General features: G+C 46.4%; 7 protein-coding genes across 7 annotated transcripts; 4 read left to right on the top strand and 3 right to left on the bottom strand.

Moving 5' to 3' along the window:
• Window positions 1-458: 458 nt before the first annotated feature.
• N7539_008762 (RNase H1/viroplasmin domain-containing protein) lies at window positions 459-1170 on the bottom strand (the record flags this gene model as incomplete). The annotated part of the gene is made up of 3 exons (XM_056938357.1): window positions 459-762; window positions 813-1028; window positions 1088-1170. 3 exons carry the CDS (start codon window positions 1168-1170, stop codon window positions 459-461), a joined length of 603 nt encoding a protein of 200 aa, XP_056786365.1.
• A 1050-nt stretch (window positions 1171-2220) lies between these two features.
• Window positions 2221-3132, bottom strand: N7539_008761 (uncharacterized protein; the record flags this gene model as incomplete). The annotated part of the gene is made up of 2 exons (XM_056938356.1): window positions 2221-2336; window positions 2709-3132. 2 exons carry the CDS (start codon window positions 3130-3132, stop codon window positions 2221-2223), a joined length of 540 nt encoding a protein of 179 aa, XP_056786364.1.
• Window positions 3133-4711: 1579 nt separating this feature from the next.
• On the top strand, window positions 4712-5966 carry N7539_008760 (uncharacterized protein; the record flags this gene model as incomplete). Its single annotated transcript, XM_056938355.1, has 2 exons — window positions 4712-4809; window positions 4865-5966. The coding sequence occupies 2 exons, from the start codon at window positions 4712-4714 to the stop codon at window positions 5964-5966; spliced, it is 1200 nt and encodes a 399-aa protein (XP_056786363.1).
• A 4978-nt stretch (window positions 5967-10944) lies between these two features.
• On the top strand, window positions 10945-11380 carry N7539_008759 (uncharacterized protein; the record flags this gene model as incomplete). The annotated part of the gene is made up of 2 exons (XM_056938354.1): window positions 10945-11167; window positions 11244-11380. 2 exons carry the CDS (start codon window positions 10945-10947, stop codon window positions 11378-11380), a joined length of 360 nt encoding a protein of 119 aa, XP_056786362.1.
• Window positions 11381-11418: 38 nt separating this feature from the next.
• N7539_008758 (uncharacterized protein) lies at window positions 11419-12165 on the top strand (the record flags this gene model as incomplete). Its single annotated transcript, XM_056938353.1, is given in 2 exon segments — window positions 11419-11758; window positions 11771-12165. 2 exon segments carry the CDS (start codon window positions 11419-11421, stop codon window positions 12163-12165), a joined length of 735 nt encoding a protein of 244 aa, XP_056786361.1.
• A 113-nt stretch (window positions 12166-12278) lies between these two features.
• Window positions 12279-12614, top strand: N7539_008757 (uncharacterized protein; the record flags this gene model as incomplete). The annotated part of the gene is made up of 1 exon (XM_056938352.1): window positions 12279-12614. One exon carries the CDS (start codon window positions 12279-12281, stop codon window positions 12612-12614), a length of 336 nt encoding a protein of 111 aa, XP_056786360.1.
• A 1463-nt stretch (window positions 12615-14077) lies between these two features.
• N7539_008756 (uncharacterized protein) lies at window positions 14078-14599 on the bottom strand (the record flags this gene model as incomplete). The annotated part of the gene is made up of 1 exon (XM_056938351.1): window positions 14078-14599. One exon carries the CDS (start codon window positions 14597-14599, stop codon window positions 14078-14080), a length of 522 nt encoding a protein of 173 aa, XP_056786359.1.
• Between the last annotated feature and the right edge of the window lie 9053 nt (window positions 14600-23652).

Genomic DNA, 23652 nt, shown 5'->3' with positions numbered 1-23652 from the left:
TTTAGTTTAACATATTGCTGTTGACCGCAGGTGCAATTGACATATTATTGGTTTCACGAGTGTTGATTTGTGTAGCTGCAATTGTTGTTTTCAGGCTAATACTGTAATTGAGACCAGGAGAAAAAGTAGCTTAACTCGTTCAACATCATTTCCACGAACCATTACTACAGCGTTTATTGACGGACTTGGACCGGATCTCCACCATAGGTGGCGCTGACTTTCACTAATAATGTGGGGATGGCTATCAGAATACTGAGTAGTTTATGGTTTTCCGCAGAAATGTGAGGTGGCACTGTGTAACTGCGGGTTCAGCAAAGTAGGTAGAATTGCATGACATTCATTGCTAAATTTGTTGTAGAAGAAGCTCCAAAGTCCCGGCGCCATGTAGAGCTCTTCTTCGGTCGTGTTGGCCTTCGCTCGTTGAGCCCCACCACAAACGTAACCCTAGATTGAACGCTCTATTCCTGGTTCTCTTCTTTGACAGATAATTGCTCAATCTTCGGAAGTTCATTTTGAGCCGTTTTGACCATCTCGTGACCATCTTCCTTTAACCTCTCGTTGTCATTCTCCCTAAGCAAGATTGATCCAATGTTCAAACTCATGTCCCTAGCCTTCCATCCCTCGTTCAATCCTTGTCGAATTGCCCTTCGGCATACATCAGCGTAGGCGTCTTTCCAATTCTCAATGAACTCTTCTGCTTCTTGCTTAGTGCTAAAACATTCTTGGCACGCGGTGGTTCCATTGATCGCTTCTTTCGCATCCCTATGTTATGTGAGTTATCTATGTTGGACTATCAAAATAAGGAGACTTACTCCCAAGAAGTGAACACTCTAGTGGTCTTGCCACCTGCAACGGCATAGTATTTGTCTTTTCGCAACGACGCGATTTTGGTTTCAGCTGATTTTTTGACAAATATATCAACGTCCTCGAAGCCTCTATCTTTCATTCCCTTGCGAGCATCCTCGAGTGTGTCCCACTTCTTATGCTCGGCGCCTTCGCATTCTATGACTCTTGGGTGCGCTTGACTCCTAGGCAAGTAGCATGTCAGTGCATCAAACGTGTCTTGCCAAGTTGGATCCAATCCTACCAAGATGAATATATGGTAGGCTTGTCAACACGACCTTTGTAGACCGCATAGAACTTATCGCTTTTGCTAACTGGTGGAGCCATAGGCGTATTACTTCGTTAATTGCTTGTCTTAAAGCGTCAAATCCTATGCACTGTGAGAGAAAAGAAACTCCAAGAGTATGGCAACAGTCCTGATATCATATAAACAAGATTTGGGGCATATATATAGTTATCTCAAGGGCGGCTGACGGCATTTGGCTGCATTTGGCTTGTGAATGTTCGATGAGCTGGCTTTATGTGTCACGACCTAACTGGTGGCCCGAAATAGAACCCCTCAAGGCGTACCTACGGCGCTATTGGCTTAGACAACTCCATGAGAGCCACGTTGCAAAGTTGTGTGGTCGAGAGTATTTTACAAGAACTCATAAACGAAAGGGGAAAATATGTTTTCGTATACTGTATAAATTCGTGCACAGGGAAGTTGAGCGACAAGACTACACGTGTTGAAATCCTTATTACGCGATATATATCTTTAAGCTCGATACATCATCTGCCTAGCAGGTTTATCGAGCACTAAGGTGACTGAACCCTGTACTTCACTCACCGAAGTTCAATCACCTTACCCCTCACTCCTTCACCCCCTCGTTATGTCATGCCGAGTAATCAATATCACTGCATCCTTGATGCTGAACTGGATCAACACATTTCCACGCTAGCGGAAGAGCCATCCCAATACCCATTAATCTTCGTGAGTTATTGAACATATGCGTTCTCCACGATGTGCTTTGATGCTGTATACTGGAAGAGGTCCCCGGTATGTGTTGTAGCCAGCTGCCTGTGCCATAGATAATCCCCCACTCTGGATCGTGTCGTGGTTAAGCTCATGCTCTAGGGTAGCTTTGCGCCATCTCGGTTTGATTTCTCGTGATTAATTGTTAAGATACGACGTCCTTCGGAGGGCTTGAGGGTAAGAGACATCAAATATATTAAATTTAGGCAGCACATAAAGTGCCGTATAATCTTGTAAAAAGCAATACATGCCCAACTAACAGGGTACTACGGATAAGTTCCCAATATAGACTGGTGTGTTTTGGCAGTGGGGCTGGATAATTAATCGAAGATTTCAGGTGGTGGCACCAGTTTCGGGCGTACCTAACAATCTTTTAAGGCTTCTTCGATTTTCAAGCCTGCGTGCCGAAAATGACCTCTAGCACTCTCTTCTTTTGCACCGACCACATCAATACACCATCCAAGAAAGGCATCAAAGCCTTGATCGGGGTCTACTTCATAATAACTCCAGTTGCGTTTAATAAAGGCTTTGAGCTCAGCAAAAAACTCTTCAATCGGATTCAAGTCCGGCGAGTAGGGTGGTAGATAGACCAATTTTACCCCTGCGTCCACACACATCTGCGCCATCCGCTCTGAATGATGAAACGATGCATTATCCATAACCAGAACGGATTTAGGTTCGGGCCATCTTCCACAGTGCTGAAGAAGCTGCGCTATGAAGTCCTCGAACACTGTGGCATCCGTGGACCCGCGGAAGACACGTGAGAAAACGATTCCATCCTGGGAATAGGCAGGCAGTATTTGATATCGCTGGTCGCGATGAAATTGTGACACTTGTATAGGGGACACACCAAGTGGTGACCAGCCTGTCCGTCTGAATCCAACCCTTTTATCACATCCGGATTCATCAACGTAAACCAGCTGATACGACTGAAAATCCGATAAATTATACAGATACCATTCTCGCAAATCGGCATTTCGCTCCCTCGCTTGCTGCCGAGTGCTCTTTTTAGACCAACTTTTGGCAACAAGGGCTCGTCTGATGCTGGAGGTTGTGACTAGGGTGCGGAATTCATCCCAGAGGAAAACAGCCATCTCATCGAGGTATAAACCGGGCTTTTCAGACAGGTGTTCGCAGAGGGCTTCGATCATCAGTGGTGTTACAGTCCGTCTCCGTCCTATTCGAGTTGGGGGTGCGTGCACACTACCAAATTGTCGCAAGTTTGCGCGAATATTTATAATCGTAGCCTGGCTGCACTCTGCTTCTTCGGCCATCTTAGATGTGCCAAGTGGCTGGCTCTCTATCATGTCGCGGATGAGATGCAGCTTGGATGGTGGAAGTCTCGGTGCCATTTTGTGAGGTCAATTATGACATTCTAGAGAGATAGACGGGTGAAGATGCCTCCTGCTTGAGGTGGGTGGTTAGGCAGAGAATTACGATTGTAAGGCATTTACGAGTAAGATACACAAGGCAAGGTCCCACCTTGGTCATGTAAAATACAATGTCTATTCTTGGAAATCATGGATCGACCACCATTCCAAATGTGCACTAGTGTGTTTCAGATTAGGGTTCGCAAATCAAATCGCAAGAGTGTGGAGTTAAAACTGATTTCGATTTCTACTGTACACTGGCATGCTGCATTTACCCTTTGCATAGGTTCGGAATGAACTGTAATTTCTTTCGGCGATCACACTGCACACAACAAAACAGGTAAGCTCGTTCTAATGACCTTTCCCAACATGCTGGTACTGTATCACGGTAGAGAGGATATTGTCGGATATTAATTTGGCATAATACATGTCACTATTGTGAGTAGACTTTGCCCGCTATTAAATGAGGTCAATATTGTTTCAGGTTCAAATCCTCACTGGATGTGAGACCTGCTGGGTAGGGCCCGTCCCCGCATCAATTTTTGGAGGTACAGTAGAATTCGAAAACAGATTATCCCCTAGACAACACGCTTTTTTTCCTAGCACCCCACTTAGATTACGCTAAACTGAATTTGGTCAGGGACAGTCCCACCACTTTTCTTCGATGTATCTCTGGTAGATCATCAAAATTACTATAATTACTGTTCCCGGCATCGAGCAAATCATACTTCCTGAAACGCATACAGTAATGTATGGCCCAACGTGCGCTGGCGTATCCCTGGCCAATAAACATTCCACACGTATCCAAAGGCTTGGTCGATCCGCAGGCAAAACAGCACAGTGGTCTGCCAAGACCTGACGAAGGTTTGCAATGCAAGCCATTCTGAGCCAGCTGGAGAGGGGTGATATTGACTAGAACTTGTCTATGAAAAAAGAGAGCTCTAGCGGCGATGGTCGAGTAGGTAATCGGGAGCTGGTGGAGAGGTTTGTCGTTGCCATGTGGGGTGGATCGGACCGGTGGAGCAGCGGGGTTGGCGGGTTTGAGGAGTGAGGAAGGACGACGAAGGGCTGAGAGGGGCTTGGGTTTCCAGCGTACTTTGGCATTCGGATGCTGTGAACTCATCTCTCCCCCGGTCGACTATACACAGTATGCCCTGAAACCTGTGTCACCACCTACACTCTTTGATTGCTTTTCGAGCCCTAATGCCAAGCCCAGTAGTCCGTATACGGCAGCAGCAGCTGTAGCACAAGCGGACGGCGTAATTGAGCAAAAGCACTACAATTTTTCCGTGTGACCTATCTCCCAGAATATTGCATTCGACATTTGGGAATTGTGCATAAAGAACAGCTCATACTTGCATATCCCCTCTTTTCCAAGCTTCGTCCACAAATACAGACTTCATTGTGCTACCACCCGCTAACTCAATCTTTTCAATTCCTCTAATCGGATTCATCTATGATACCATTGTCAAAGGCGTTCACAATGACCCGGAGCCTCTCTGGTCAGATCCAAGCAAGTTCGGAATCTCTGGATTCTGGCCATAATGGCCCGAAGATTGAGTACAATCAGCCACTGTCATCGTGAGGGCTTTTCAACTATTGTACCCGAACTTAACTGACTTCTCAATTTCTGCAGACCATATGAACATCCAATGATCACACTATGTATTGGAGAGAAGAAGTATGGTGTTTTGGGGTCCCATATTCGAAAGTATCCTCTATTGGGTCGAGGTTCCCCCCAAGATACATACGTCACACTTTCCGATATTCATAGAGACGTCGGCCACACCGTAGTTCATTTCTTGTACTCGGGTGCTTACGAGACGATCAATTCGCCACTTGATGAAAATATATCCTACATCGAACGAGAATATCGGAGAAGTGTTCTGGTCTACCATGCGTCTAGGAGGTACAACATCACCGACCTCGAGATCCTTGCCAAGAAGTATATTGAAAACTTTGACGAAGCGATCTCTACCTTTGAAATACTGCGTTCGGCTAGAGAAATATTTTCCAAGCTTCCTGACGACGAAGTCTGGCTTCCAGGCTACGTGAAAAAAGTCTTGCAGCGCTCATTTGTGACAGGCAATTCACGGTTCAATACTAAGGATCTGTCCGGAATTTTGCAAGAAGATTGGGACCCTTTTAGTAGAGCAATTATGCTATCAGTGATCGACATTTTATCATCGCATATTCAATGCTTGGAAAAGGGGACCAGATCTCAAGCTCATGTTGCATCAGGAGTTTCTAAGCACGAGCTAACCTCTACTGAACATCCGGTGGTGGTTGATCAATGGTCTATTGCTTCTGAAGAGCTCCCAACTCCCGAAGAGTGCGCTGCTCCCGAAGAGTGCGCTGCTGCCGAAGAGTGCGCTGCTCCCGAAGAGTGCGCTGCTGCCGAAGAGTGCGCTGCTCCCGAAGAGTGCGCTGCTGCCGAAGAGTGCGCTGCTCCCGAAGAGTGCGCTGCTCCCGAAGAGTGTGCTGCCCCCGAAGAGTATCCTGTCCCTGAAGAGTGTCCTGCTGAGTGGCATGTTGGACCAAACGAGCCAGATGCTGCGGCTGCTGGTCAGGCCGATACCAAAGACAGCCTGGCTAAGATCTTGCTGCCGGATGTGGCTCTATATCACGATTGGGAAACTCTGTCATCGGTAAAGAGGAGCAAAAGGATCAAAAGACTGAAGAAGAAAGGTCTACCGATCCCAAACGCGAACGGCGTTATTTCAATTTCGTTGTTATAAATATTTTCTCTCCTTGTCTTGCCCTTTTGGCTTTCCTTGATCACCAACTTACCATCATGAGATCGACATTCCCGTGTATGGCAATAATACCTATACTGTAATACATCTTCCCCACAGTTGGACACGCCTTAGATGACCCTCTGTGCTTTCCACTTTTGCTCCAGGCGTGTCAATACATCATTCAAAGAAAGAAAGCATCAATCCATGGCCCAAGTTATCTTCGTGAGAAAGTCATTGTCGCCGAATAATGAGCCCAATGAAGGAAAGTCTTAATAGAATATGATTCGAGAGATGTAGGGGTAGATACATGAGCGCGTATATTTCGTTTGGTCACAGTAGAAAAAGAGACCGAATAACTTGGAATTTCAACGATCTACCAGAAATACATAAAGAACGAACTTTCCTACCCCAATCAAGTCTAGCGCGGCTGGAGTGGGGCTCTGGGAAAGAAAAGGTGAGTGTATGAGGGGTGTTCTGTTTTCGAATTCTACTGTATCAAACTGGAGTCGTCTATTGACCTGGAGCGCAGGGGGGTTTAGTGCCACGGATTAGGGGCCTTTTAGCAATTTAGACCTGTTATCGATCCTATTGGTGTACCCGTATGATGCGTTTCCGTCACTGTGGGGGATTCTGTCGGGCCGACGGTAAACCCGGTATGGGTCGGCTCATCACATGCCCCCTCCATCTTCCTCGCCCTCACGATTTGGTGGGTGGTTAGATACCCTATCAGTGCATTAGAAATTGGTACGATAACATTGGCATGTCGAAGAATTCATGCATTTCGTATTTCTTAATGTTGCCGAAGTTCAAAATACAATGTAGTTCGCAATAACGCCCGTGATTGAGCCACAGTAGCGCTATCTCTCTACAGCTAGGCCAGCGTGTCGAAAATGTCCCTTCGCGCTTTTCTCACTCGCTCCAACAACATCAACACACTATTCGAGGAAGTTATCGGATCCTTGCTCTGAATTTTCTTCGTAGGATTGCCAATTACGCCGAATAAAAGCCTTGAGCTTAGCAAAAAACTCCTCAATGGGATTCAAATCAGGAGAATATGGAGGCAAATACACTAGCTTAATGCTAGCTTCTGAGCACATCTGTTCAATCCTGTCCGAGTGATGAAAGGATGCGTTATCCATTACTAGCACAGATTTCGGCTCGGGCCATTTCCCACAATGCTGGAGAGGCTGCTCGATAAAATCCTCAAAGACGAATGCGTTAGTCGAACCCTGGAACACTCGAGACAAAACAATGCCGTCTTGTGCATACGCAGGCAGAATTTGATAGCGCTGTTCACGATGAAATTTCGACACTTGAACCGGTGCGGTACCAAGGGGGGACCAACCCGTTCGCCGGAAGCCGATCCTTTTATCACATCCAGATTCATCGACATAGACAAGGTGGTAAGACTTGAAGTCTGATATAAAATGATGGTATTGGTCCCGAAAGTCAAGGTTTTGTTCTCGGGCCTTGATCTGAGCATGACCAGCCTTTGGACTGGAGGGCGCGACTCACGCTAGATTTCGTTGCTTAAAGAGCGAATTCGTCCCACAGAAAAACCACCATCTCTTCCAGATATAAGGCAGGCTTTTCAATCAGATGGTCGCACAAAGCCTCGAGCATGACTGGAGCGATACTACGGGGTCGTCCGCCTTTATTTGGCGGTGCCTTGACGCTGCCAAACATTCTTATATTGGAAGAGATTTTCGAGATGGTGCTCTTGTTACAACCAGCGGCCTGTGCCATCTCAGTTATAGACAGTTCGCCACTGTGGATCATGTCATAGATAAGCTCATGTTTGGAAGGAGCTAGGTTTGGAGCCATCTTTGGTTGGACCACTCGTGACTGATTATCAAATGAGCTCCCAAGGAAAGCTGCTTCGGATGAGGGACATGGAGGTGCCACATATATTGAATTTACAATATAATACATTTTTAATATTACTATGTAACCTACGTACGAGGCAAATACCCACACAACTGCTGGGACAACTCCCAATATGGACTATTGTTTCTTGGCAGTGGGGCTAAACAATCACTTAAAGAGTGTAAACGGTTGCACCGGTTTCGGGACGTACTGTACAGGGAAACGAAAGACGAAGGGAAAGGGAAGAAGAAATTTCTATGGCGATCATGTTCAAAATACTGATAAGGCAGGTCGCCAACTCGCTGTGTCGTTGTTGAAAAAGGTCTTCTATTACGATCTGTTCTTTCTTCCCTTTTTGGCATACTTGCCCCTCCTTTTCAATCTCATGTGACCAAGAGGTTCAACGTCATATTGTGGAATTTAAAACCTCGTTCTAGATTATCTCGAGCGGTATCAAAATAGAGAAGAAGTCCGGTAAGAATACACGATCTTTATAGATGTGGCGACAAAATATCGGCGAAGAAGTTCATTCCATTTCTTGTTGTGGTTTCATAAGACTAGCCGAGTCCAGAGTTTCAGACAGCTTGAAGGCTAGCTCTTCCAGTGCTGCATTTAAGATCTTGGTCGCCTCGCCACACGCTATCGTAAACCTTTGCAAGTCTTTCAGAGCATGAAAGATTTGGGTATTTGATAGTTCGCGAAGTCCTCGAAGCGAAATTATTGACATTGTTTCGTCTCCATCACTTTGTACAGTGATATCAGAGCATGGCGTATTTCTCTTCGATCTTTGGGCTGTAGGAGGAGGTGATGGTCCCAAATTTCTGAGGTGGTAGCGAGAGCTCGGCATGGCAGAAGATAGATGAAGGAACGTTTCTACTTGGAGATATCAGGGTTTTTAATGGTACTATGGCTCCTTATATAGACTTTCAACATCCGTACCATTCTTAGGCTCATCTCATTATGCGATATGAAATGCGCACAACATTCTCAAAATCACAGCTCGATTGATTTCTTTGTCATACGGTAGGAAACCCAATCTCAGCCTGTAACTCTTCTTCCCGCCCTTGAGGCAACAGCTATATAGCTATATATGTGGAGGAGGTCAATCGATGAAAAAAAGTGCAGCGGGGCCCATTTCTAAGGTTAAAAGTCGTCTGTTGAATTGACTTTTAAAACGTATATTGATTTTAGAGAGTGTAGATGTCCCGCCATTAGCCTCCGGCGCTTCAGAGGTTAGACCGTAAATGTAGAGATCATAGTCCGCTGTTACAGAATGGTAGAGTTTTATTTCTTCTGCAAAAGAAATTAGCAACAGAAGCAATATGTAACGAAAAATTAATGGAGTGGCTTGAGAAGTTAATAACACTAACAGTGCAGGTTTGCATTTTCGGTGGCTCAATAACATTCACAATCATTTTGTCAAAGTTTTCTGATCCTGCAGATATTAACACCGACCCATTCTTTCACGAAGACAAAGTGCGGCAAGTGCTTGCAGTCAGTTGGCTGTTTTTCATGCTTGATCTTGGCCTGGCCTTTGCTTGCTCGGCTATATTCGCTTTCCGCTCAGAATATGATCCGAAAGTTTCCATTCTAGGAGAAATTGCCTGTTTTGTTCTTGAGATCGTTTTGTTGGCGGCTATTATTTGTCTTGCCCTTGTATTGGTTGCATACGTGGAGGTCATAGGATGGGTTGTTTTCGGTATTGTTGTGGCTTTTGTACCCATAGTGGTTATCCTTTGGTATATTCTTTAGCCACATTAACATGCCATCCCTTGAAATTCGCCACTCCTACCTCGAGATCTGTACGTTGTACATCGAATCAGTTCTATCACAGCCCAACTGATGACAAGGTAGGGTCCCAGCCTCTACCGGTAGAATGAAACCATGATTCGCTGGAGCTCAAGCATATATCTGGTTAGTCAACATTCGGTCGGGACTTGTAACTAGCTTGATGGGCCGATTATCTGGAACGACATTGTGGCGAGGCTTACTCCTGGATGAGAATATTCTGTGTCACATTTCCTGGTTCGAATCTATAGATACTTAACCCTTTGTGAGCCTGCAGTACTTGGATTTCGTATATAGAAAGCTAAATTATCCTAGACAGTAGAGTCTTCTCACTCTTTTCCTCGTGCAACCTGGGTTTGCTATATTAGGACAACTCATTTGAGACCGCTCCGAGTCTATAAGCCGGCGAAAGGCTTAAGTTTGCATCTAGACACAGTTGTGTGACCGAAGTATCCTAAATTCCGGATTATCGTCCGAGGATTTGAGACCAGAGGATCTAAATAAGTGCAGGTGCTATACGAGTTAGCAGCTATCATGTTCGTTTCCAAGCTCTAACACATTGACTACGTAAAAGTTTGGACACGCAGGGACACGCATTAGCTGAATACATAATATTCTACCGGTCGTAAATCATCCCTAAGCACCTCATGATATCGAAACACCCTCAGAACGTAACTTGAGTTAAAAAAATGCTCTGCCTATCGGATAACTCGTGATAATGTACTTCTCTGCGTGTTCCTAGGACCGAGATTTGGAAGTGGTATGTTACTACACTAGGCGGTCTAGGAGTGGTTCCGAGGGGATATTCAAACTTTTGTCGTCACTGCAACTTCGACGTCAGTACAATTTCGCTGTTGTACAGTAAAGCAGCTACCAAAACCCAATTTATGAGACCCACCGCCCCAGAGGTATCGTGTGTATGGCAGTTTCGTGTAAAATACATCACTCCCAGGTCCCATCGTACAGTAATGTAAAGTACACTGACTTTTTATAGAAAGCGGTCTGAAATAGGGCCCAAAGGCCTTTATCCAATCAGTGCTTGCCGGCATCGAAAATAGTTTTCCGGCAATGAAGTTGCAAGAGTTAAGAGGTTCAACTGATTTCGAAATCTACTGTACGCAATTCTTGCAAGACTGCCTTACAAGACGACTGTTCCAAAACATTACGCAGTAGCCTGTGAGGCTGCCACACTCGCACTACTGCTTGCTCGTGGGGTCCCCGTCCCTAAGGTCCTTGCGTATTCTCCAGATCAGACAAATCCCGCTGGAATTGAATACATTCTACTTGAAAGACTTGAACACCCTTGAGCGACCGGTGGTTCTCCATGGATACCAAAACTCGGGCCAAAATAATGAGACATATTGTTGATCTTAAGAGACGGTTCATGAGCCCCCACTTCCCAGCAAGCGGAAGTCTTTATCACCGCCGTGATCTTGACAGCTCACAACACGTTATCCCAGTCTTAGACGACATTGTCGTTGGCCCAACTGCACAACATGAATGGTGGTACCAGGAACGGGCCTCGCTGGAGGTTTACCACGGTCTATGTGAGTCGCTATCCGTGCCTTTTCTCTGCAAATATTGGCTTCGAACGAGGGAATACCTTTTCTGCATGTTTTGAAGCACCCGCCAAACGCGAGTTAGAATTCTGCGAACGATTTGGCAAACCACGCCTACACGTCGAAAGATACCTGCGAGAAATACACCAGTTCCAAACCTCTCACCTATTCAGTACCAACATCTCCTTACCAATTATTTGAAGTCAGCGCCTTACGTCGACGTCCCATTCGACCACCGCATGTCTCGCCCAACACTTCGCCATCCGGAGTTTTCACCTAATAGTATCCTAGTAAATACCTCCAGCGACGTGGTAGGTATCATTGACTGGCAACATGCAGTTATTCTGCCTCTCTGTCTGTGCGCTGGAATCCCCCATCATTTTCAAAATTGGGGCGATCCATTGTCCGAGACATTATCTAAGCGAGAGGTCAAGTTGCCTGAAAGTTTTGATCAACTTAGTCATGAAGAACAAGAGACTGTTCAAGAGACGATGTGGAGACGGATTTTTCACTTTTATTATTCTGCGTTGACCATGAAGTCCTTGCCGGATCGTTTTGACGCCATCAGAACCGAGAACGGTATGCTTTGAGCGAAGCTTTTTCATCATGCACAGGCTCCCTGGGAAGGAGACTCCGTCTCGTTGAAGTATGCCATGTCCCGGGTCCTCAAAAATTGGCCTATGTCCCTGGATGAAGAAGCACAGACGAGATCTGTTGAGTGCCCAGTTCATTTTTGTGAGGAAGAGATGCAGAAATGCTCGGAAGAACATCGCCAAGAACAAGAGAAACTACAGGAACTGAACGAGATGAGGGATCTAATTGGGACAGACGCCCTTGACTGGGTTTCAGATGAGGATGAACTTGAACGATGCAGGTCTGTCATCCAGAGCATTAAGGATTGTTCGATGGAGCATTCAAGCACTGAGATGGAGAAGACATCGGTCCTCTTCCATTTCGCTTTCGATGATCATGAAGAGAATCCGTGATATATTTTAATAACCTAGCTCTCGATTTTAATGAGACATGCCGTCCCTACACACGTCTATGTCAACCTAAAAGGACACAGCAGGCGATTACCGGGGATGCCCACCCATTCTTGATGATTGAGATAGACAACACTTCCCTGAGCAGCGTGCGTGCTGCCACGAAAGCCATTCTCCAAAAATCGAACGGCCAAGTCAACATCCTAGTCAACAACGCCGGCATCATGGCTCTGCAAAAGTTAGAGCACGCTCAGGACGGCTTTGAAATGCAGTTTGGAGTCGACCACCTTGCCCACTTCCTACTCTTTGAGCTCTTGAAGTCAGCTCTTCTCGCCAGCGCTAGCCCTGGATTCTCTTCTCGAGTCGTCAACGTCGCTTCTTCTGCCCATCCTGTCACATCGACCAATGAATCAGGCAACTACAATCTTGATAAGATTAAGTACAACGACTAGGCTTCATATGGATCGGGCCGCTCTGTCGTCAACGGGGTTCTAGCATGTTTCAGAATATAGTTCGAGAAACAATCGAAGGGAAGAACAACGTGAAGCTGATTTTCAGCGGCACTGTACACCTATTTTTCGTATGGTATGGACAGCTGAGAGGAAATATACCGAAAGCATCCATGTATGGGCTCGAAAGAGACACGGAATATGTATATTAGGACCTGCATTGATAGATCAGCGATAGTTGCCCTTTCGGCTTAGTCGCCGGGCGTTAATGAATTGTGTGTGTCACGTGCGCCTGTTTCGTTGCGTTTTCGCTCGTACACTATTCGCCTGGCGCTTCTTCACCCGCACAATTAGCCTAGGCTACCTTGCGCCTGTCCTCTTAAGGGAGCTCCCACCACAATCAGAAATTTCCAGGTTCCTGTGCCCGCATACGAGGTGGAGGTTTCGCTCACCCACGCCCTCAAGCGCCCGTTTAGATCAACTGCTTCAGATATACACGCTCATAAGAAGTCTCTAAATTAATATATAACGCACCCTTAATTGCTGTTTAAATTATAACATTCTACGCCCAACGCCGTAGAAAACGATATCAGGATCATTTGCCTTGACGAGCAGAGAGAAAAACAGAGGCTTTGCTCGCCACCCTATTAGTGCTCTGGGCCTGCCAGCCAATGGCAGGTACGGTCTCCTGACTGATAACTTTTGCATCTTTGATCCACTGCTGGACTTCTTTGTTGCTGATCTGTTTGGGGAATTGGCCGTCAGTCAAGAACCCGTCCACAACCCCGTTGAACTTGCTGCAACAGGCTATGGTGCTCCTGCAGTTGTATAGATTATACAAAATAAATGCATCCAACCTAAAAGACTTGCTTAGTCTGCAGACTCGTCAGCGGAATTAGCGCAACCGGGCACTCTGAGAAACCAACATTTTCCTCCCTGTTTCTTCGCTGCACAGGAGAATGAACCAACGACCTAGGTAGGACCCAGACCACCACCACCGCTCCCCGACGACATTATGTTCATGGAAAGACATTCGGGTCTTGTCCACTTTCGCTCTGGGAAAAGCTTCCGTGCCACGGAAAATAATCGTCGCTCGGGTTTTCGCAGTCTGGCCGGGATGCCCGGCTTTCTTTTGTTTATCGAATTCTTCGACGTACTCCAAATACAGCATTATATCTGCAAGCCGAGCTTTGAGATAATATGTCTCATCCTCTGCCTGCATCACCTCTATATACCGCCAAATCTCATGACCCTTTCGACCACCAGGTATACTGGGAAACTTGGACGGATCGAGCAACGGAGAAGACCAGAATCCGGTCGACTTCTATAGCTTGGTGTGCTTCTCCCTAAATTCAGTCAAATCAGACTTCAGAACTCAGCTGCTTTTCCTTTCAATTTCGTCCTTTTGGTCTGGCAGAAGGGTAGATAAGTGACTTTGGTGAGGGAAGCGACCTTTCCACCGATCTCTATCTAGGTTGGGAGGGACTGATGCCATTTGGCTCACGCCATTGTGAAGGCGGGCCCTGAGATTCCTGGATGGTAGGAGGTGACTGGGGACCAACAGTCGATGAAAGTCTCCGCTTACGACGCAATTCGTGGCTCCCCTTCTCCGAAAAAGCCTCCGATATATCTATTTGTTCCTTGATGGGCAGCGCATGCCGATCATCATCGTCAGCTAGGCAGGAGGCTGGGACTGAAGCATTTGGGTCTAACTCCGTATTCGCTGCCCCACTGGGGTGGCTCTCATGACCGGCAGAAATGTCCCCCAGGAATCTGCGTGCGTCGTCCAAGACGGCCTCGACGTCTGAATCCCCGAGATCATCATTGGCGAAAGAATCATCAGCATCATTATCGTCGATTTCATGGAGGCCATCAACAACAGTTGGCTGATATTTCGAGGAATATTGTTCGCCTTGGCAATTCCTGGAAGTTTGACCAGTAAAATATTTTTCGCCTGGCGTCCCATCACCTGCGTCCACTCTTTCCATCGCTGGCACTGGAGTCGTTGGTAAATCGTGCTGACTAGTTTCGACGATGGAATATGAAGCACCTGGACCCGATCTCGGACCCCTTATGGAAATCTCTGTAACTGGGGTGTAGTTGTCATAACAAGGCGTATCTGGGTTATCTCAATGGGCATCTTCCTCGGGATCTGTTGTTTCCATCTCATGAAAACCCTCCTAAATGTCGCCAACTGAATTATCATGAGGTGGAACCCCATGTGGTGTATCGTGATCCCTTTCTTCAACACGGTCGCGGTCGGGGATCTGCGTCTTTGGTTGGCTGGTCGTGGGATCTTCTTCGTCGGGATCTACCCTTTCTGGTGATTGTTCTATTCCTCCAACTGAAGGACGTGTAGAGGATTCGGGTTCGTCCGTACAATCGGAGGACCCTGAGCGAACATGGGCGATTGGTCTGATGATTCTATCTTGTCAATTCCTCGAGGGGCGGCGTCAAAGTCATTTTGATCACATCCGGATGAGACATGTGTTGTTGGTATTACGCGGGTTTTCTCGACCTGCGGAGGATTGTGCTCGTTGAAGGCGCCTGGGGCGCGGTGCCCTTGAACTTCCTCATCAAATGGCAAGGGTCATACACTCAGCAGGTTTCTCGTGCTTGACTGTGCAGGGGAGTGGAATCGATCCGAGTCGGGGGTGGGAAATGGGGTTGACTTATGATGATCCCGTGCTCCTTTGTCCAAAGTTACCGGGGAAGAATCTAGAAAATTGAGAAATGTTAGAAAAAACAACTTCAGTGCATGGGATATAGTGGACATTACCGATGAAACGGGATGAAACGAGCTAGCATTTGTGCCACCTGTATCACTAAATCTGGCACCAGGTGGCTGCAGTAAAGAGTCGCTGTCGTTGATATCGTAGCTGACGAGGCAATCGGTAATCGTTCCGACTCTTTCGTAGAGGTTGACGATCTGATCGTGAGAGAGCGATGATTGGGCTTTGCACAAGAAAAAAAGTGCATGTAAAATCTGGAAGAGGATTAGATACCTCGCAGGCTAATTCGGGAAAGAACACCCCTCATCATCCGACATTTAGAGGGGATTGTTGGGATTATTCGCCTCACTATCACAGCTGCTCTATAAGCAATATAGGCGAGTGGAAGAGCCAAAGCGACTAACTTACATTCAGAGTCAACTTGGTCTGAAGCATTCTAGTAAAAATACTGCTGTAGGAGAATGGCACTGTTGGCGTGTATGGGATTTGTCCCGGGGGAGGCGTGAGAACTGGGAGGATGGATGGATGAACGGGCAGATGGAGCAGATCAAGGTGGTAGCCACTCATCCTGTGCTCAGGGCATGCTTGGGGATCTGCCTCATATTCACCGTCGGAGAAATGTTTCCTAACGATCGTTTGTTATCGCTTGGAGGTCGCTCGCCCCTTCGTAATCGGAGCCTAGCAAAAGGGACATGTTCGAGCCCTCCTCATTCGGCTCACCGACCACCTCCGCGGCCAATACTTTAACGGTGGCATCCTTACGGGTCAGTTGAGCCTCTGGTGGACGTCTCCTCGTCATGGAACGCTGACTTGCATATGACTCTGGACCCACCGGCACGAGGCATGGCCCCTCAGGAAAAGCCCATTGGCCTTGGGGAAGCATCCCAAGCTAGCATGACTTCTACCTCCACCAGGCCTTCCATCAAACCCAGATAAGGCTCGTCTGCCGCACCTCGGTTTTCTATGTTGCTAACATCCCAGCCCTTGTTGCCTATGTTACTGGAACATGTCAGTGGATTTTCGGAATCACCGGCTTTGAACTATTCTTCCCCAATGAAGATGACTGTATTCGTTTACGCGAAGACAACTGAATCTTTATCTCTTTCCCCAGAGCCCTTAGTGAAATTTGGTCGGCAGCAGTCCCCCTTACCATCTCTCGCGGACTCCGCCTTATTACCAGTACTGAAACCCTTGACTGAACGCTCACTCAATTCACCATCTAACGTTCTCTCAGGACACATGAGCACCGGTACGTCCCCACGGGGCCATCCTCATTCTCTCAGAACGAGGCCATTAACGCCGCAGTCAAAGGTCAACCATTCTAGTGATATTACTTCCCCTGTGAACGCACGTGTTCCAATATCTTCTTATGCTGCGACAACGTCTGCATCGGCATCATCGAATTACGCAACACCTGAGCCGATACGAGCAATGTCTGCAACAGGGCTACCTCATCGCAACTTCACGAGTGGCGAGCCAGAGACGCAAGCAATGATTACATGCTCATTAGATCTGGAATCAGCGTCTTCTACGCAAGTCAAAAGACGACAGGCCAATAGGAACGCTCCCAAGAGATTTCTTGGTCGTAAGAAAAGTCACATAGAACTACTGTAGCGACTCGCTGCCACACAGGACGAGATTCGACGTCAAGTAGAAACGATCCGGCATCAGGTCGATAACTTTCGATTCTTAGTGAGCCAGATAAATCACTACCGAATGGTAAGAAACTTTTCAGAGAGGCCTTTGAGCAGTTGAATGGTTCACAAAACTCGTTACAGAGACCATCTTCACCACGACCAATTGACCGGAACATGGTATCGGGAACAGAAACTCAAATCGAGAACAGCCTCGGGTACAATATCGGTGAAGACACAAAACACATCAATGTAGCTGTTATAGTCGGCTTGATCACGGTGTGAGTAGGTAGCGTCCGACGTCCTGTCTATATACTCAAACACGCTGGGCCGCTTCCTGGTTTATCTGGCCCTCACGCACGACCATATTCATCGTTTTCACCTATCCCGGTCTTCTGCCAGGCATTTTGTGCTCTGAATAGTCTCGGCGTCGACGATTTCTGTGTCTTGAATCTGCTGCAGAAACCTTGGTCGAAATATCAGACTCACCTCGCACAAGGCTGATCGATGCCTTGTGTAAATCTTGATTCCGAGCGGATTTTTGCCGTACCAAACACTCAGCCAATTTTACTCCTTGTACTTCCTTGACGTATACCTTTGGCTGCTAGCTTGCTTATGTGGCGAAGGCTTCGGGTAGTAACCCTTTGTTTTCTTATGAATTGTTCTTGTTCTCAGCCCACTCCGTATTGAGAAATTGCGCTATAGAACATATTGTGGCGTTTTGGTCAATATCAGCATTCAAATTTCAATGTCACACCACTTGCAAATGACCCTGCTCGTGATTTACAGATTTGCGACTTGTCCGCCGTTCCACACGCAGTGCTTCTCGAATTGTTTTGTTTTGAAGGCGTGGGTTTAAATACACAGCAGAAGCTACTTTCTCGAAACACTCCAACAAGAGTAAGACTTAATAATGGTGCTCATATATGCAAATAGAGAAGAAAAAAAACTCATATCGTTATTTTACTGTTCCTTCTCCAATAAGGAAGAGAGAAGACCGGAAAACTTGATTGGAGTTAGCCTACTATGCCGGTGGTAAGTCTCCTCAGTTTTTTGGGGGACCATATCCGGGAACATGGAAGAGCACAAGTTTAGTGGTCTCTATATTTATGCAGGTTTGCATACTTTCGATGAATGGAGGGATCGTGCATTTTCATTTTATCATGCTTCTCTTTTCCAAATATGTAATTATTGTAAGGTATGGATAAAGTCCAGGGCGCTACATTGGCACCCAATATCATTAGTCTTCTCAGCTCTTATGCCAGGGTACAGCTGAGTTCGACAATCGGAGGCCCTGCTAATTAAGAACCTGACATCGACACTCGGCTACCAAAAATGCTTAGCGCGCTCTTGGCTATTATCGAGGTCAGCTTCGCCGATTGTCGATACCACCTATACACTCCTCTTATGCGCTTCACTTGATGTAAGCCGCTAAGCGGGGTCGCGCCTGCACTAGTGAAACGATTCAATGGGTCATTTATCGACACTGTCCCTCAAAGATGATAGCTAGAGTGGGTCCGATTGACTTATCTGATGAGGTGCTAGTCTAATCGTATTCGTTTTGTATCAGACTCGGCTTACCTCATATGACATAAGGATTCTATTCGATTCTACCCCTTTTTAACATTGTTTGACTATTCGCATAACCGTTCCTATTAATAGCACGCGCCTGGCTTTGTAATGATTTCACATGATGTATGAAATGACGGCACAAAAGGTGCGTGTATTAGGGAACTCAAATACATGGAAATCTATTTTTTTCGGTGTTAGGGGGTCTGTATCGCAGGTCAGAATCCAAGTCTATGGGGTCTGATTTCAAAGACTGAATCTTGGGGTCTGGTAGGCTCCACTAGTTCCCACAATATATACATGGAGGTTCCGCGTACCGAGTCCCCATATCCCCACATAGGGCCCTTGGGGTTGTTACCCTAAGGCGACACGGGGTCGATTCGACCGTGAATCGTCTTGAGTCACCACGTATGACTTGCGCCGTGACATTCGGGATGGAAAACGCGGAATCGAGTTTTGGACGGGATGGAAAAGAATTCTTAGACACCTAAGGCATCCAAGCTCTAACCAATTAAATACCTTTATTTCCCGCTCAGCCAATCATAGTTAGCTCCATAGCGCCTATCCTAATCAGTCCGTTACGAGCTCTTACAGCTTTTGCGGGATTTATCCAATGCTCATACCTTATCTGTTGCACAAAATCCCCACGATCACTGGAAGGGTTGATTATATATTTCTACACTCCGCTCACTATCTTCTGTTATATCTTAGTATCTATTTTCATAATTAATCTCTTAATATTAATACTATAATTTCTATAATAAATCGCGTTAAATTTATATTGATCTTGCGGGCGCTGGTTGATCTTGTAGGTGCTAACTGGTCAACCTCGCAGATATTAAAAGTAAAGGCGTCAACTGGTTAGTATTACGGGCGCAAGATGGTCAATTTCAGCCGGATTGATTGGATAGCCTACTAGGTAGTAAGCTAACTGGTAAGTAATTTATTTAGTGCAATACTGTCACTTACACCGAAAATACAGGGTATCCACAAATGTTTTCCGGGAAGGGAAAAGAATTAAAATTTTGGTTCTTTTCCATCCCGGAAAAGAATTCTTGGAGTTCCCTAGCGTGTACTAGCCAGAGAGTCCCAGTTATACTATACTCAAGCAGGCGTTGTAAAGGGGATTCCTTTGTTGTGACTCCCCGATCAGTCCCCAGGGGGCCTCAGGCCCGCAACCCCTCCACGCACTAGACACCATCAGGTGACCAACCCCTTCCCTTCCACCAAGGGCTTCGGACCTCTCACATGTATCACCCAGATCCCGCAGAGTCTAGGACCTGAAGGATCAAGCCCAGGTTACACCACCGTTCCGAAATTTCGAACCTCTCGAGTTCTATCACGCAGGCATGTAGCAGAGGGAACTATCAGGCCCCCGTGCGAAATGCTGGAAAGCTATAAGATAGCACTTGTCGAGGTTCCCTCGGGGATCGTCAAGAATTAGTCTTGGAATTCAATCCTGACCAGCGGCGCCCTCTTCTTGCCTGACGATCAAGTTTTTCTACCTTGTGCAAGTAGATCTCGTTACAAGCGTCCCCTGTATGATCAGAGGAAGTCAGACAGCTATTGAAGAGGGGAATGCTCAAGGCAGTCTGATCTCACCAGACAGGTCGAGTCATAGAGGAACCAAACCAAAACCGCAAGCAAGCAAGTCCCGGAATCCTCCAAGGTAATCGTGTAGTCCGATATCAGGAACCAAGGGCAGGAATCAAAAAGAGTCTGACATTGCAAGTGTAAGGAATCTGACTGTAAAGACTGTCCTGAATCCTCTTTCCAAACTGATGATCAAGCACAATGATGATGATCCCAAGGATCCGCAGCCTAGGTCTTAGATAACCTCCCTAGGCGGTAGGGCTATCAGGCATCTCTCACTACTAAACATCCACCCTTAAGTACATGCAACCGAATCCCCCACCACGCTATATATTTTACGATATAGTAAGGAAATTAGGGCCCTTAATTTAACTGCTGCTTTCCAGGGTTCAATACATGAGTACCCGTTTATACTTTATATGTTCCATACTCCTTTAAACGTTTTCACACGTTGTGTGCATAGTTAGAGCTCAATTTCTCATCTTTTTTGGATTGCCGTCTAGTCGTTTAGCAGTAGGGATCCTAGGCTGTAACTAGTCCTTGCTTGAGATGCCAACTAGTTTACCAAATGGGCAGATTTGTTCGTAGAAAATGGAAATGCAAAATTCTAGTTATACCTCGATGCCTCTTGCTATATTCTTCTGTGGTCTCGCGAGAGCTCCTCGTGTTATTACACGCTTATAACAATTATGACGTATCGCTCGTGTAATTAGGTGATTTAGTGTGTTTTGCAGATCCGCAGAAACGTAGAAAGAGCAAAGCTTTCCCCAGATCTTATTCAGCTAGGTGAAACAATTTCTTAGGTCAGATTAAAGAAAGTGAAATTCTTTGTTTCTAGCTCGGGTAGAATTCTATAATATGCTAATGACTAGTGGCTCTTCAAAGATATATGATACAGGTCAAGGGACCTGGAGAGCTTTATTCCTTACTCATTGCGACTGTCAGGTTAAGCCCCAATTAGACCTTGCAATTACTCGCGGCGAGCCGGCTTTTTGGACTCGACTCGCGAGTCTTCCCGCTCGTACGGTATTGCAAAATCGAGCCGGTAATTTATTATTATATATAGCGAGCCAGAAAAACTCGCGGTTCGATCCGCTCGATTACTAGTGTATTACCGTCGTACGGCTCGCGAGTAATTTTCCGCGGGCCGGCCTTCCCGGCTCGAACTCGCTAGTAGCGCGAGCCGAGGACTCGCGAGTAATTGCAAGGCCTAGCCCCAATTGACTCCGTCACACCTCAATCCTTGGCATGCAGTTCCCTTTTCTTTCATACAGATGTCGGTCGTGGTTCTCTAAAGTATGAAGAAACGTTTGCCTGAATCGGTCCTCCCTCAGTAATGGGGTAGTTGCACTCCATCCTGCCTATGCCACGACCGATAATGACAGTGGGAGCTATTAAGAGGCGAGAGAAACCTATGCTAGTCTGATTTCGGCCCTCCCATAAGGCTGCTGAGTTCTTTTCAATTTGGTATGATACAGGATATCTCACAGGGCTGCTTTGGCCATCCCGTCGTATCGAATTGTCGGCAATAGGACATAGATCAATACATTTAAGGGGTATATGTGAGAATGGGATTCAATCTGATAAACATTTTTCGCAACAACAAGCACTTCTTATATTATCCCATTTTGCTTATAACGTACTTTTTTTAACTATTGTGGACTGATTTCCGTCTATCTCTCTTCACGCGACTTCCCATACTTGTTAAATATCAGGTTCCGATTTCTCTAACCAAGCGAATCATCCTGTATTGGATAGAGAGGTGTTGAAACCTAGCAGGGGCTCGGATCAAGAGGTTCCTTCTGCCAGTGTCGCATTTACACAGCCTGGAGTTATTCGGCAATTTGCCTATGGCCTGGATAGCTTAGTCCAATATCGATAGAAAGTTGCTGAATATGCAACTGCCGGGGATGTTAAAAACGACCTTACTGAAGAGCGCAGTGATATATGAGTACTCTGGCGTGTGTCACAACAATAAAACATCAAAGTCACTGAGATAGTATCCCTTTTGACAAAATATGATGGCAAAAAATTATTCTGCCAGTGAAATATGAATCTGATGGGGACCGCTAATACTCTCGAGACCTCGACTATGTACAGGCCGAGCCTAGTGTGCGTAGATCACCTGCACCTTGAGAAATCGTGTTATTTACGCGTACCTCGGAGGAAAATATGCTTCGTATCTCAGTACTATGATTTGCGCAGCTGGATTATTCGATCAAATCGTGATAGCGGCAGGCCCTGCCCTGCCATATGTTAAGTAGCTGGGCCAGCCTCCAGGCTCATCTTGGAAGACGTTGACCAACGTGGGCCGTATAGAGCACGGCTTCCTTACATCCTTCGGCTTAACCGAAAATGACAAATTTTACCTTTCTGTCTAACTCAGAAAGAAGGCTACAAAGCCCTCAGATGCATGTAGTCACAGCGCACTCCCGTTTGGAAGATTCACCTCGCAGAGTACAGTGATATCATCGTAAGGGACTTGTTGCGTGCTGGGCCCGAGCCACCAGACCATCTTCACGGCTCAATCGCGGAAAGAATGAGTGTTTACTATCTATTTCATGGGAGTATCTCGGGATGCTGTAGCCGGGCTATGACAAAATCATATAGTTAGGACAAATTCCTCATACCATATTCGGAAGCATCGATCTTCAGATTGGATTTAACAGACAACAATCCGCTTCTAGGCCCCCTGGACGGGAAATTAAATACCGCAATGATAACGTGTATCAAATTGGGGCTAGTAAAGACTAGGCTTGATGAAGTAAGCGCTGACTTCGCCTCTCTTGCCGACTCAATTAGGGCTCTCTGCCCCTGGCATCATTTTTCAAATTCCGAGCACCTACAAAATCTTCCCCAATCTCTGTGTCATATCAACATACGCAAAAGCAATATATTCTGACCATTACCATTTTCCCTATGGCTCGTGGTGTGTACGACACTACTGGCGTGAAGAAGCCGGGAGCGTCCCCTCCGCCACCGAAATAGAGATGCAGTCATCCTTCACACCCGCATCAGGGAAGATGTACTTCTTCAAATGAGCATGTAAGTTAATACTGATCTTCTGATCGGTGCGGCTTTAATGACATGGGTTTGGTTTGGGCTGGCCTCAGGTTCGACACTCATAAATTCACCACAGACGACCTTTCCATCTCCCCGTGCGACGTATTGGCCATCATCAACCTGGCTATCTCCTTACCAGATTGATTTCAAAGCGGCGCTCGTCACATTCTGCTACAGAATTGTCCACAAGTTCGAGCACTCCACATAGTGGTTCATGCGGTCGTTATTGAAGGTCTTACCTTGGCTACCTCGGCTTTCAGGTGTTCAAATCCCATTCATGTACAAGCAATCAAGAGACGAATATTCCGGGCGATCGGCCATTCACCCTCACCTATTCAAGTCTGCAATGAAAAGTAATGCTTCCATTCAGTTATGCCGCTACACCTCGCCTAATTAGGGAGTTCTGGTGGGATCTCGGTGCCCTCCGCGTAGCTTTCTCTACTGGCGCGG

This window comes from Penicillium diatomitis, assembly GCF_028827545.1.
Source record: "Penicillium diatomitis strain IBT 30728 chromosome Unknown utg000014l_segment0_segment0, whole genome shotgun sequence".
Classification (NCBI taxonomy): domain Eukaryota; kingdom Fungi; phylum Ascomycota; class Eurotiomycetes; order Eurotiales; family Aspergillaceae; genus Penicillium; species Penicillium diatomitis.
This window is presented reverse-complemented; position numbering and strand designations above follow the sequence as displayed.